This window comes from Coregonus lavaretus, assembly GCF_964263955.1.
Source record: "Coregonus lavaretus genome assembly, contig: HAP1_SCAFFOLD_9603, whole genome shotgun sequence".
NCBI classification, from domain to species: domain Eukaryota; kingdom Metazoa; phylum Chordata; class Actinopteri; order Salmoniformes; family Salmonidae; genus Coregonus; species Coregonus lavaretus.
This window is the reverse complement of record NW_028157056.1, coordinates 1-14,079: the sequence shown is the minus strand read 5'-3', so window position 1 is coordinate 14,079 and position 14,079 is coordinate 1. Positions and strand designations below refer to the sequence as shown.

The window sequence follows — 14,079 nt, the reverse complement described above, 5'->3', positions numbered from 1 at the left end:
TTCACCCTCCAAGCACCTATGACCCCCATTAAAGCCTATCACCCCTGGACCAGACATATTTTACCCTGACTTGTGTGACTGAGTGTGTGTCCTTGTGCATGGGTGACTTGCTGAGATATCCATATATTATCCTGGCTTTAAGTGTGTGTGAGTGAATGTGTGTGTGTGTGGGAGTGTGTGTGGGGGGCACACCATATATTACCCCTGCCCTTACTGAGTCCTGTGCACCTCTCGTCCTCCCTGACACAACTGGGCCAGTCAATGACACCCTACACCCCATCCCAGATGACCCCCCCCCCCCCCCCCCCCCCCCCCCCCCCCCCCTAAGCCATGCAAGAGAGTGGAGGGTGTGTGTGTGTTTGTATGTGTGTGTGTGTGTGTGTGTGTGCATGTGTGTGTGTGTGCAGGGGGTCAGAGTTAGTTCTGAGACTGGGGTTGAGATTAATCTTAATGGGAGTGTGCATATGCATGTGCTCTTCCTCCAGTGTGTCCATGCGTACATGAGTACATTTGTGTGTGTGCATATATTTGTGTGTGTGCATGTGTGTGCACGTGTGTGTGTGACCTCAGTACATGTCCTAGCCTATCTATCCAGACACCTGGTGTGTCCACCTCAAAGCCCCCATCAGCAGCCTGCTAATTATACAGTCCTGGTTCACGACTTGAGCTTTAAGGGCGAGTTAGCTTCCTGTGTCGCTAAAAGGTGGCTTCTGGCTATGAGATGAGGCCACTATCTTTGTTTTTAGCCATCGCGAGAGCGAGAGAGAGAGAGAGAGACAGAGAGAGCGAGAGCGAGAGCGAGAGCGAGAGCGAGAGCGAGAGCGAGAGCGAGAGAGAGAGAGAGAGAGAGAGAGAGAGAGAGAGAGAGAGAGAGAGAGAGAGAGAGAGAGGGGGAGAGAGAGAGAGAGAGAGAGAGAGAGAGAGAGAGAGAGAAGCTATAGATAGCTATAGAATGGGTTCAGTAGTAAAAACAAACAAGGTTTCCTTTCACCGAAAGAGTTATGAGTCTGGAGCTCTTGATGGGGAGAGAGGGGGGAGTGCTTTGAGGGGCGCGCAACAGGTGCGTAGCCCGGACCTGTGTCACCTGATTAGGGCTTAGAAAGTGTCGCCGCCTGGACCAATCCGTGTGTGGTTGTCGGCACTCCCGCTATTAGACGCAGAAACACACATGGATTAGAGCTCTCGATTTGAAAAAGCAAAGCCACGACTGCAGGAGTATAGAGGATAAAGTGTTGAAAATCCCAGTAGAGCTGATCTAGGATCAGTGAGAGATAGGGCCTGCTCATAGATGCCTTAATGGCTCCCTGTGTTAGCACTGTTGTGGAAACAGTAAAAGTAACATTGTTGTAAATTAGAGGAGGCAGTACAGATATTTGATAGCCGAGTGCGGCCCCTTTTGTGCTGAGCTACGGTTTGATAAAGGCTTAGATTAATTCAATTAGGTCAAGAACAAACGAGGTTGATAGAGAGAGAGAGAGAGAGAGAGAGGGGAGGGGGAGGGGGGAGATAAAGGGTCATTGAGTTTGTCACATCACAAGTTACAATGAGATTAATTGGCTATTGGAAACCAAAACCCCACAGGAGTAAGAGCATGGGACAGGGGGCACATGTCCTCCCAACGTTAGAAGCAGGTAAAATGGTCCTCCCCAATAAAAATAATAATACATTCTGCAAGACTTTTATTTTGATAAACGAGTCGCCAGAATAGTTGAGGGACTTTTATTTTGAGGGACTTTTATTCACTGCTGGAATGTGAGTCACTTCCCCCTCACTATCAGTTGTTAATAGCAGTGTGGCAGTGTGTGGTGAGAGAGTAAAAAACTGTGCAGCACTACCGTCACTACTCACCGTACCGGGTAAAGTAATTGTTGTTGGCAACAACAAATTAAGTTTAAAGTAAAAAGTGTATGAATGTGAATAAATGTTGATATGTTAGAACGAACATGAACAAATATAAGTTTTCTACTGACTAGTGCCAAGTTAGATTTACATTTACATTTTTAGCTGTGTCAGGTTTTATCTAACTACAGTTGAAGTCGGAAGTTTACATACACTTAGGTTGTAGTCATTAAAACTAGTTTTTCAACCATTCCACACATTTCTTGTTAACAAACCATAGTTTTGGGAAGTCAGTTAGGACATCTACTTTGTGCATGACACAAGTAATTTTTCCAACAATTGTTTACAGACAGATTATTTCACTTATAATTCACTGTATCACAATTCCAGTGGGTCAGAAGTTTACATACACTAAGTTGACTGGGCCTTTAAACAGCTTGGAAAATTCCAGAAAATAGGCTAATTGACATCATTTGAGTCAATTGGAGGTGTACCCGTGGATGTATTTCAAGGTCTCCCTTCAAACTCAGTGCCTCTTTGCTTGACATCATGGGAAAATCAAAAGAAATCAGCCAAGACCTCAGAAAAAGAATTGTAGACCTACACAAGTCTGGTTCATACTTTGGAGCAATTTCTAAATACCTGAAGGTCCCACGTTCATCTGTACAAACAATAGCACACAGGTATAAACACCATGGGACCATGCAGCCATCATACCGCTCAGGAAGGAGACGCGTTCTGTCTCCTAGAGATGAACGTACTTTGGACGAAAAGTGCAAATCAATCCCAGAACAACAGCAAAGGTCCTTGTGAAGATGCTGGAGGAAACAGGTACAAAAGTATCTATATCCACAGTAAAACAAGTCCTATATCGACATAACCTGAAAGGCCGCTCAGCAAGGAAGAAGCCACTGCTCCAAAACCGCCATAAAAAAGCCAGACTACAGTTTGCAAATGCATATGGGGACAAAGATCATACTTTTTGGAGAAATGTCCTCTGGTCTGATGAACAAAAATAGAACTGTTTGGCCATAATGACCATCGTTATGTTTGGAGGAAAAAGGGGGGATGCTTGCAAGCCGAAGAACACCATCCCATCCGTGAAGCACAGGGGTGGCAGCATCATGCTGTGGGGGTGATTTGCTGCAGGAGGGACTGGTGTACTTCACAAAATAGATGGCATCATGAGGAAGGAAAATTATGTGGATATATTAAAGCAACATCTCAAGACATCAGTCAGGAAGTTAAAGCTTGGTCGCAAATGGGTCTTCCAAATGGACAATGACCCCAAGCATACTTCCAACGTTGTGGCAAAATGGCTTAAAGACAACAAAGTCAATGTATTGGAGTGGCCATCACAAAGCCCTGGCCTCAAGCCTATAGAAAATGTGTGGGCAGAACTGAAAAAGCATGTGTGAGCAAGGAGACCTACCAACCTGACTCAGTTACACCAGCTCTGTCAGGAGGAATGGGCCAAATTCACCCAACTTTTTGTGGGAAGCTTGTGGAAGGCTACCCGAAACATTTGACCCAAGTTAAACTATTTAAAGGCAATGCTACCAAATACTAATTGAGTGTATGTAAACTTCTGATCCACTGGGAATGTGATGAAATAAATAAAAGCTGAAATAAATCATTCTCTCTACTATTATTCTGACATTTCAAATTCTTAAAATAAAGTGGTGATCCTAACTGACCTAAGACAGGGAATTTTTACTGGATTTAATGTCAGGGATTGTGAAAAACTGAGTTTAAATGTATTTGGCTAAGGTGAATGTAAACTTCCGACTTAAACTGTAGCTAATACTGGGTAGTTCTGGCTGTGTGAAAAACTGATAGTGTATGTTCTGAAGCCAAAAATACTTACTAGCTACAGAATTACTTGCACAATCACTGTCTTAGTCTTCATCATAGGGTCAGTAAGTTAGCAATGGATGCACCACCAGTAAAGAAGAGAAAAAAAGTTATTGGCAACTGCCCATACACCACCTCTGGCAAACTAGCTGGCGAATTTGAGTAATTTCAGCTTAGATGCAGTCAAATGACCAAATCGCTCTCTAGTGGCCTCATGGGTGGAATGTTATTAATGTTTTTCATAATTTAATCGTTAATCAACATTATTTTAAAAAACCTGAAGAAAATCCCGTGTTTCTATGTCAAACGGTTTTGTTATATTTCAGTCTTCTGTGATGTATATAAAGTGTAGTATTGGGACGCAAACTCAAAATGGAATAAATTCCAACTCTATATCTGACAGGTGTCTTCTTCTTTTTAAGCCCATAACCATGTGTGTGAGGTGTATACTTTTGTTTCAAAGTAGATTGGTTTAAGACTACCAAGAAACACTCTGTGTGACCCTGATTTAGCCGACTGCAGTAAAAGGTTATTAACTTCATCACAGTGATTATGGGTCATGAATGTGTGTTCCATGTGTTAAGACTTTGTTTGGTGCTATCATTATCATGGCAGGAGAGTGACAGCCATAAACAGACAGACAGGCAGAGAGGGAGAGAGAGAGAAAGGACCCAAACAAATGGGTAAGATAGTGAGAATGCCTCTCCAAGCCTATAAAGTTCATAGACTAATGATCTATAATAGTGTGAATCAATCTGTATTATCATATGAAAATGTATGCACTCACTAACTGTAAGTCGCTCTGGATAAGAGCGTCTGCTAAATGACTAAAATGTAAATGTAAATCTATGCTGAAATGATAGCAGCTTAAGTCTAGAGGGTGTATTGCATGTGAGTCTAGAGGGTGTATTGCAGGAGAGAGGCAGCCATTATGATATTTTATTTTTGATAATTGTGAGTGGATATTGATTAATTTCAGTTTGACCTTTCATGCATACTGTTTTTAACTGTGTATGTTGCTGGTTATTATTACAGTATAATGTATTATAAGTTGAACATATAGCAGTAGTAGCAACAATCTGACATAGGGGAAGTGAGAAAAATACTAGGAAATTAATCATATAGCAGCAGAGAAAGAGTACAAAACGGTTGTTTAATTGAATATATCCGCTTACCAGTCACATTGGTATGAATGGCCATGGCCCTAATAAAATACCAAAAAATACCTAACAATGATTGGACTGTACCAGAGTAAGTACCCCTCTCCAAGGTCCTCTTAGCCTTGTAAATTTGCCCATTTGTAAGCTAAGATTTATCTGTATCCTTTTCTCAAAAGTCACTAGAAATTAGCATTTAAAACCTGCTTTTTTTTTTATCGAGGGGACCTAGTGCTGTTGCAGTGACCTTATTACCGCCACACTGGTGGTCACGAGTCATGAAGGCAGTCAAATTCCATGTGGCCGTTTAGTAATTAGGCTTCTCCAACCTCTGATGCTGCTGATAGTCATTAGTAGCCTACCAAACTTGCTAACTGCCTGGTACTCAGCACTCTATTGTCCCTCTAATCACACTGACATCAATGCAAATGTATTCAAAAATATAATCAAACACTTAATGAGAGCCCATGAGCTCATGTTGTGCAACATTTCTATAGGCTATGCAATTGCGAGAGAAAACAGAGTGATGGCCTCTATTAAAAAGAGGAGGATCCCATCAGCTTTCTATAGGCTAGGCCTACTATATTTATTTCTCAACTTTCCTAATATTAACAACATTGCTTCTCTTTACAACCACGGGTTGTATTTAAGTGCATAGATTACATGTATTTTTGAGAGACAGGTGCATGATAATGGTCCATTCTAAATCAAAACAAATTTCACACATATATTATTTAGTATATGTAAAGACAAGATTAAATCAAGACCAGTCTGATGGGTGACAATATTAGCCTATCACTTGTGAATTATATACAGTGGGGGAAAAAAGTATTTAGTCAGCCACCAATTGTGCAAGTTCTCCCACTTAAAAAGATGAGAGAGGCCTGTAATTTTCATCATAGGTACACGTCAACAATGACAGACAAATTGAGAAAAAAAAATCCAGAAAATCACATTGTAGGATTTTTAATGAATTTATTTGCAAATGAAAATAAGTATTTGGTCACCTACAAACAAACAAGATATCTGGCTCTCACAGACCTGTAACTTCTTCTTTAAGAGGCTCCTCTGTCCTCCACTCGTTACCTGTATTAATGGCACTTGTTTGAACTTGTTATCAGTATAAAAGACACCTGTCCACAACCTCAAACAGTCACACTCCAAACTCCACTATGGCCAAGACCAAAGAGCTGTCAAAGGACACCAGAAACAAAATTGTAGACCTGCACCAGGCTGGAAAGACTGAATCTGCAATAGGTAAGCAGCTTGGTTTGAAGAAATGAACTGTGGGAGCAATTATTAGGAAATGGAAGACATACAAGACCACTGATAATCTCCCTCGATCTGGGGCTCCACGCAAGATCTCACCCCGTGGGGTCAAAATGATCACAAGAACGGTGAGCAAAAATCCTAGAACCACACGGGGGGACCTAGTGAATGACCTGCAGAGAGCTGGGACCAAAGTAACAAAGCCTACCATCAGTAACACACTACGCCGCCAGGGACTTAAATCCTGCAGTGCCAGACGTGTCCCCCTGCTTAAGCCAGTACATGTCCAGGCCCGTCTGAAGTTTGCTAGAGTGCATATGGATGATCCAGAAGAGGATTGGGAGAATGTCATATGGTCAGATGAAACCAAAATATAACTTTTTGGTAAAAACTCAACTTGTCGTGTTTGGAGGACAAAGAATGCTGAGTTGCATCCAAAGAACACCATACCTACTGTGAAGCATGGGGGTGGAAACATCATGCTTTGGGGCTGTTTTTCTGCAAAGGGACCAGGACGACTGATCCGTGTAAAGGAAAGAATGAATGGGGCCATGTATCGTGAGATTTTGAGTGAAAACCTCCTTCCATCAGCAAGGGCATTGAAGATGAAACGTGGCTGGGTCTTTCAGCATGACAATGATCCCAAACACACCGCCCGGGCAACGAAGGAGTGGCTTCGTAAGAAGCATTTCAAGGTCCTGGAGTGGCCTAGCCAGTCTCCAGATCTCAACCCCATAGAAAATCTTTGGAGGGAGTTGAAAGTCCGTGTTGCCCAGCGACAGCCCCAAAACATCACTGCTCTAGAGGAGATCTGCATGGAGGAATGGGCCAAAATATCAGCAACAGTGTGTGAAAACCTTGTGAAGACTTACAGAAAACGTTTGACCTGTGTCATTGCCAACAAAGGGTATATAACAAAGTATTGAGAAACTTTTGTTATTGACCAAATACTTATTTTCCACCATAATTTGCAAATAAATTCATAAAAAATCCTACAATGTGATTTTCTGGATTTTCTTTTCTCATTTTGTCTGTCATAGTTGACGTGTACCTATGATGAAAATTACAGGCCTCTCTCATCTTTTTAATTGGGAGAACTTGCACAATTGTTGGCTGACTAAATACTTTTTTTCCCCACTGTATTATCACTTGTGAATGATGCCCAGCGTAAGACAAGAAACAATGCCTTGTTTTTGCGACTTTTTTGAATCATATAGTTGCACACCTCATGTAGCCTTGCCTATAGGCCTATATGTTTTGATAAGGTTTGTATCACAACTAAAGTGGCCAAATAACTTCTTAAAATTAAGCACATTAATCCGCTTTTCAAGGTGTGTCGAGCATAACTGGCAAACATAAGCAGCGCGTGAGTTTCAAGTTTGGGGAAGATCATTTTCACCATAAAAATGCACCTTTATAATAAAAGCATTACATGCATAATCGCATTTGTGGTCACTTTTGATAATGATGTTTTCCGCTAATGGAACATTCACGCTTATAGCCTACTGCCGTGTGTGCATTGCTGCGCTTATAATGTGAAGAAATAGCCTAATAGTTTATCACATTTTAAGCTAAACGTTCTGATCTGTTGCATCAGCCTAATTGCATTGCTAGTTGTATTAATTTGGGATCTATCGCATCCCACAACTGTCCCAGACTATGTTTGGAATATTTATTTCTCACACAGAACAGAATAGGTCAACTTTTATACTATGGGGGATAGAAGATTGACATAGGCAAGTGCTTTTGCTGTTCGTTAGGCCTACTCATCTTGTTGGCAGATGAAAAGTACATTTGGACAGTTCTTCCAATATCTTCACCTCAGAATTGGATAAGGACGCGTGCAGTTGCGTCCCCGAAGTGTCTGTCTTCACTTGTAGCCTGTGAGAAAGACTTGATCACGTGATGGAGAGCCATGTGAATGAGAGGTGCTTCGAAGCATGCAGCAATCAGGGAGAAGGGAACAACGGCCACTGGATTACGATCTTGTCTCATCGCTGTAACTCCCCAGCCAGCTCGGGAGAGGCGAAGGTCGAGTCATGCGTCCTCCGAAACATGACCCGCCAAACTTCACTTCTTAACACCCGTTTGCTTAACCCCGAAGCCAGCCACACCAATGTGTCAGAGGAAACACCATTCAACTGACGACCGAAGTCAGCCTGCAGGCGCCCGCCCCGCCCCAAGGAGTGGCTAGAGCGCGATGAGCCAAGTAAAGCCCCCCCGGCCAAACCCTCCCCTAACCCGGGCGATGCTAGGCCAATTGTGCGCCGCCATATGGGACTCCAGGTCACGGCCGGTAATGACACAGCCTGGGATCGAACCTCAGGCTGTAGTGACGCCGCAACACTGTGATGCAGTGCCTTAGACCGCTGTGCCACTCGGGAGACCTGGCTTTGATTTTTTTAGGGTGCATTACGGCCACACAAAGGGGATGTCGTCGGGAAATTCGAGGCATTATCAAGTGCTTGTCAAATTGTGAATGAGAGACTGATGAAATATGTACAGCCTGGGCAAAAAAACTAAGCAGAGCTCATGCCTTTCAAGCAACTTTTTTCAAATCATGGATTTATTAGACTTTTTTAAATGTAGATGTTCCAAAGGTCTGCATCAGTGGCTTGTAGGCTATGTGTGGAAGCCAGGAGATGCTAAATGTGTTTATGTTCATTAACGGTCAATTACTGTGAGACCGACAGTTATTTGCTTGACAATCACCGGCTGACTAAATTTTGTGACCGCCATAGCCCCCTCCAATGTCAGAGTCTCTCCTTTGCCCCTGCACAGGAGTATGACTCTGTAGTTGGGCTTCATTGGCCAGTCAACATAAACCGAGAACCATGCAGTAACATGAGTACCATTTTGGATCCAAAGCTCCAGGACAATCACATTCTTTCAAAAATCCCCATGAGAATGTTATTGTCATTAGAAGTTTGGCTCGAACATGGAGGACAGTTTCCAGACAGAGTAGTTAGGTACAGTAGACTTACGGATGCAGGGGCGGAGTGGGGAGTGCCCCTGTTTGTAACCGGGGGCGCAGCGGTTGCACCTCAGTCCCGTCACGCCATCCCGACACAGACACTGTCCCGATGTCTGGTTACACCAGAGACCCACAGCACCCATAGGGTGGCACTGACACGCTGAGAGAGTGGGAGAAGATGGAGGGATGGGAGGAGAGAGAGAAGGTTAATGTCACATAGTAAAGAGTTTTGTATTAATAACATTGGATTGCTCCTAATAAAGCTTATTTTAATTTAAAAGAGGGAAAGAGAGAGAAGAACAGGAGAGAGGGAGAGAGAGATGACAAACACAGAGAGAGGGAAAGATGAAGGGAAGACAGACTGAAGAGGACAGAAAAAGGAATGGTAGATGGGAATGATAAGAATGATAAATGGACAAAGCAAATATGGAAATAGATGTAAAATGATAAATGACTAAGCAGTTTAGAAGGAAGGAGGGTGGAAGGCAGAGTTGGGGTTGTCCAAAGGGCACAGATAGAAAGAGGAAGCCATTCTCTAGTAGGTCTGTTTTTCCTCCAGTAAGATAGTTTAAACAAACCCTTACAGCTACTTCAAACACATTTAAGTAATTAGCTCAAAAGGCAGGTCACTAAGGTATAAATCACAAGGCTCGGAAAAATATTGACTTGACCAGAACATTGATCAAATAAACATTATTCATTAATCTATCATTGATGATTAAATCACATAATATTATGACACATAAATAGCACTAATGTAACTTCCATAAGTTACAAATCTATGGCCTACAAATACACTGAGTGTACAAAACATTAAGAACATCTTCCTAATATTGAGTTGCACCCCCCTCCTTTTTGCCATCAGAACAGTCTCAAAATGTTGACTCCAATGCTTCCCACAGTTGTGTCAAGTTGGCTGGATGTCCTTTGGGTGGTGGACCATTCTTGATACACACGGGAAACTGTTGAGCGTGAAAAACACAGCAGCGTTTCAGTTCTTGACACAAACCGGTTCGCCTGGCACCTACTACCATACCCCATTCAAAGGCACATAAATATTTTGTCTTGCCCATTCACCCTCTGAATGGCACACATATACAATCCATGTCTCAATTGTCTCAAGGCTTAAAAATCCTTCTTTAACCTGTCTCCTCCCCTTCATCTACACTGATTGAAGTGGATTTAACAAGTGACATCAATAAGGGATCATAGCTTTCACCTGTACATATGTTTCACTGTTTAGAAATGAAAGCACTTTATGTTTCTAGTCCCCCCATTTGAAGATGTCATAAGTATTTGGACAAAATTCATTTATAGTGTATTTAAGTAGTCAAAAGTTGAATAATTGGTCCCATATTCCTAGCGCGCAATGACTACATCAAGCTTGTGACTCTACACACTCGTTGGATGCATTTGCAGTTTTGGTTGTGTTTTGGGTTATGTTTTGCCCAATAGTACCTGAATGGTGAATAATGACTGGAATAAGATACAGTTTTTTTCGGAACATGATAATGCCATGGTTAAGAAAAATCGTGAATGAATCATGAATAATGATGAGTGAGAAAGTTACAGAGGCTACAACAAAACATGCTAACCTCTCACCATTACCAATAACAGCAGAGATTAGCATTTTTTGGGTGGGGTATGATATTTTCCCCTCTGTAACTTTCAAATGTTTTATCATTCACAATTCATTCATGATTATCTGTAATGATTATTCATGATTATCTGTGGATGCTACCTACATTAATGTAGACGAGTTCAGAAGCATTTTCTATTCTTACTTATAATAAAAGGGACTACAAAAGGACACAATACATTATTCATTATTCATTTCCTTTTGGGCAAAAGACAATCTGAAACACAACCAAAACAAGCTTGATGTGGTCATTGTGTGCAAGGAATATGGGACTAAATATTACACTTTTGATACACTATAAGTGAAATGTGTCCAAATACATTTTACATCTTCAAATGGGGGGGACCAGATACATAAAGTTATTTCATTTCTAAACGGTAAAACTGATATCTATGAAAATAACCTCAAATAAAATGTGACATTCTGTAATGTCGCCAATATAAAACATTTGATCTCAAATCCAAAATGCTGGAGTATAGAGACACATTTTAAGTGTATTTATGGCCTGGTTGCTAGTCTGTTTCTGCTCTCTTGCCAACTCCTTGTTACTCAAGTCAAACATAACATGACAATTCATAAGGAGTTGGCAAGAGCTGAAAGAGACTATATATATTTACAAACAAAAAAAATCTAAAAATCTATTTATACTAAAACAACTAAAAAATATATATAAAATAAAAGAGCTGAACGAGACTGGCACCAAGGCTAAAATATCTAAATGTAATCTATCTAGTTACATTTGTCCAATATTGCTATAACTGCAACCCCCTTGCACTTGCACGACACACACAGTCAATCCCACACACACACCTGCATGTGTCATGTGCATGACCTCCATTAACAGTGGTTATATTAGGACTTCGGTCAACCGCCCAATGAGCATGCCAGAGTGTCACAGTCACTTAGAACATGTGACCAGTCAAAGGTCAAATGTCAGGGTGGATTCCAGCCAGTGGTAACAGGGTATGTTTGTACCACTAACAGAAATAACTGTCCTCTGTCACAATGTAACTACCTCATAAACACTGTGGAGGAGACTGGAACACAGACACATGTAGGCATACCTTATAGACTAGCAGATACACAAAGAGAAACAGATATCCTAACAGATGCAGATGCACACACATTTGGACACACTGATCTCTGCATGGATAAGATACACAGCTGGTCGGTGCGATTTAATACAGACACAACCGCTTTAATGTGTACGCATGCAGACGCACGCACACACGCATGCGCGCACACAAGCTTTCTCTTCCTCTCTCTGACTGACGTTGGCAGGCCTTGCGATGGGTGGGGGGCTTGCTGTGGTCTCGGGTGTATCCGTTCTGGCAGTACTGGCAGTGGCGCCCCGCTGTGTGATGCCGACACTTCAGACACACTCCCCCGCTGTGCCGGCCCGACTGCTGGAACACCTCCATGCTGAACCGACACTTAGAGGAGTGGCTGTTACACTCACACACTGGGAGGGAGGGAGGGAGGGAGGGAGGGAGGGAGGGAGGGAGGGAGGGAGGGAGGGAGGGAGGGAATTTCAGTAAAGGCAGTAAAATATACATCCATAATCCAATATGCACACACATACATACACACACAGACAGGCAGTAATGGGGTGTGTGACTCACGGACGCACGGTTGTGGCTGACTGGGTGTGGCTCGTTGCCAGGGCCTGTCGTAGTAGAAGTCCTCACAAACATCGCAGTCCGCCCCTGCCGTGTGGTGCTCACACACACACACCGCCCGGCCTGCATCGTCACGACGACACCGAGAGGCATGTCCGTTACACTTACATCTGCCCCCCACCTGCAGGTCGGAGAGGGCCAGGGGGGACAGGACAAGGGGGGCGGAGATCAGTGGAGAGGGAGGAGCCAGCTCGAGTTTCCGATTCGCTCTCACTTCAGAGTTTCGATGGTTGTTCCTTCTCCTCCGGAGTTCCCGCCCCTTGTTGATTCTCCCCTGCCTGCTTTCGATTGTCCAACCACAGACACTGCCTTCCTGACACGGACTCCAATGGTGGCCCCCCTCCCTCTCGAGGCCACGCCCTTTTCCTTTACCGTTTCCTCTTTTGGAGGTGTCCATTTCTGGAGAGTCTCCTTCTGACTCCTTCCGGGTCACGTTGTGTCCGTCCTCTCCCTGATCCCCCGACCCTTTGTTGTGTCCTCCTCCACTCCTCCTTCGTTTTTCTATCTTTTTTTCTCTCCTTCTCCGCAAACCCCCATTTATTGTTGTCCCCATTCACCTTATCCCCATGACCCACCACAGCCTCATTCTTCGACCCTGCCCTCCACCTAAGAAACCCCCCACCTGCTCCCTCCCCCTGACCGGCCTCACCCTCTCCCCTCCGAACTCCCCCACCTTGGACTGCTGGGACTGGGTCACCTGGTGGAACACCACCCGTATGTCCGGTGCCGTCACCCAGTCCTGCAGGGTGGGGCTGTAGTCAAAGTCTGGAGAGGAGGGCCTTCCATCCAGGGTGGAGAAGGCCAGCAACATGCCTCCCCGGTGCCTCTGCAGGGGCCGAGGGTCTGAGCACAGAGGCTCTGTCTCCTGGTGCCTGGTCTGGGCCTGTAGCCCAAACCTCCCGGGGCAGTCGCTGGAGTAGTGTTGCATGGGCCTCCAGGTGCGCCCATGGTCCATGGACTTCAGCACGGATAAGGAGATGGGGTCCGACGGCTCCCCCTGCTGGCAGAACTGCAGGCTGATGTAGGTGACCTCAAAGCGCCGGCCCAGGTGAAGGGTGAGGACCCAGTCCCCGCCGTCGGGGCCTCCCGCCTGGGCCGTCCAGCAAGTCAGGTTGTGGGGGTTGTGGAGGTCCGTGAGGGAGCTGACGTTAACAGCGTTCTGGCCGGGTGTTCCTCGGAAGGAGTGGGCGGCACTGACGGGGACACCATAGGCGGCATTGATGAATTCTGACAGGCAGTGACGCGGACGCCCATCCAAGTGGTAGCAGGGGTCATGGGGTGAGGTCCAGCTCAGAGGGGAGTGAGAGAGGGAAGGGGAAAGGAGGGAAGGAGGGAGGAAAGGGAGGAGAAGAAGGATAAAAGGGAGGGACAAGGAGGGGAGAGAGGAGAAGGGCAGGAACATCATGTCACCGAGCCTGTGGGAGAAAATAAAAAAAGAAACGATTTTAGGGGATAAAGCGAAGGGGTGAAATCATTAAATAAAAAGATATGGATGGATTTATATGACTTGCGGTTGGAGCCCTTAAACAGGCCTATTTCTTTACCCACGACAGTCCTTTAAAAACCTATTATCTTTACATTGACCTGGCCCATGAAGAGTGGATGAGTGTAAGGATGAAAGCATATAGAAACCCAGCCCATAAGTCGTGCTTGAGTGTATGGATAAAA

The 14,079-nt window shown here is 44.1% G+C and overlaps 2 protein-coding genes across 2 annotated transcripts; both read right to left on the bottom strand.

The window, feature by feature from the left end:
* Positions 1–9,103: 9,103 nt before the first annotated feature.
* LOC311125848 (netrin-1-like) lies at positions 9,104–13,831 on the bottom strand (the record flags this gene model as incomplete). Its single annotated transcript, XM_084199877.1, has 3 exons — positions 12,355–13,831; positions 12,006–12,194; positions 9,104–9,253 (listed from the first exon to the last, which is right to left on the bottom strand). Coding segments are annotated over exons 1-3 (949 nt in total), but the record flags the coding sequence as incomplete, so codon positions are not given.
* On the bottom strand, positions 12,965–13,816 carry LOC311125849 (netrin-3-like; the record flags this gene model as incomplete). Its single annotated transcript, XM_084199878.1, has 1 exon — positions 12,965–13,816. The coding sequence occupies one exon, from the start codon at positions 13,814–13,816 to the stop codon at positions 12,965–12,967; it is 852 nt and encodes a 283-aa protein (XP_084056004.1).
* Positions 13,832–14,079: the final 248 nt, after the last annotated feature.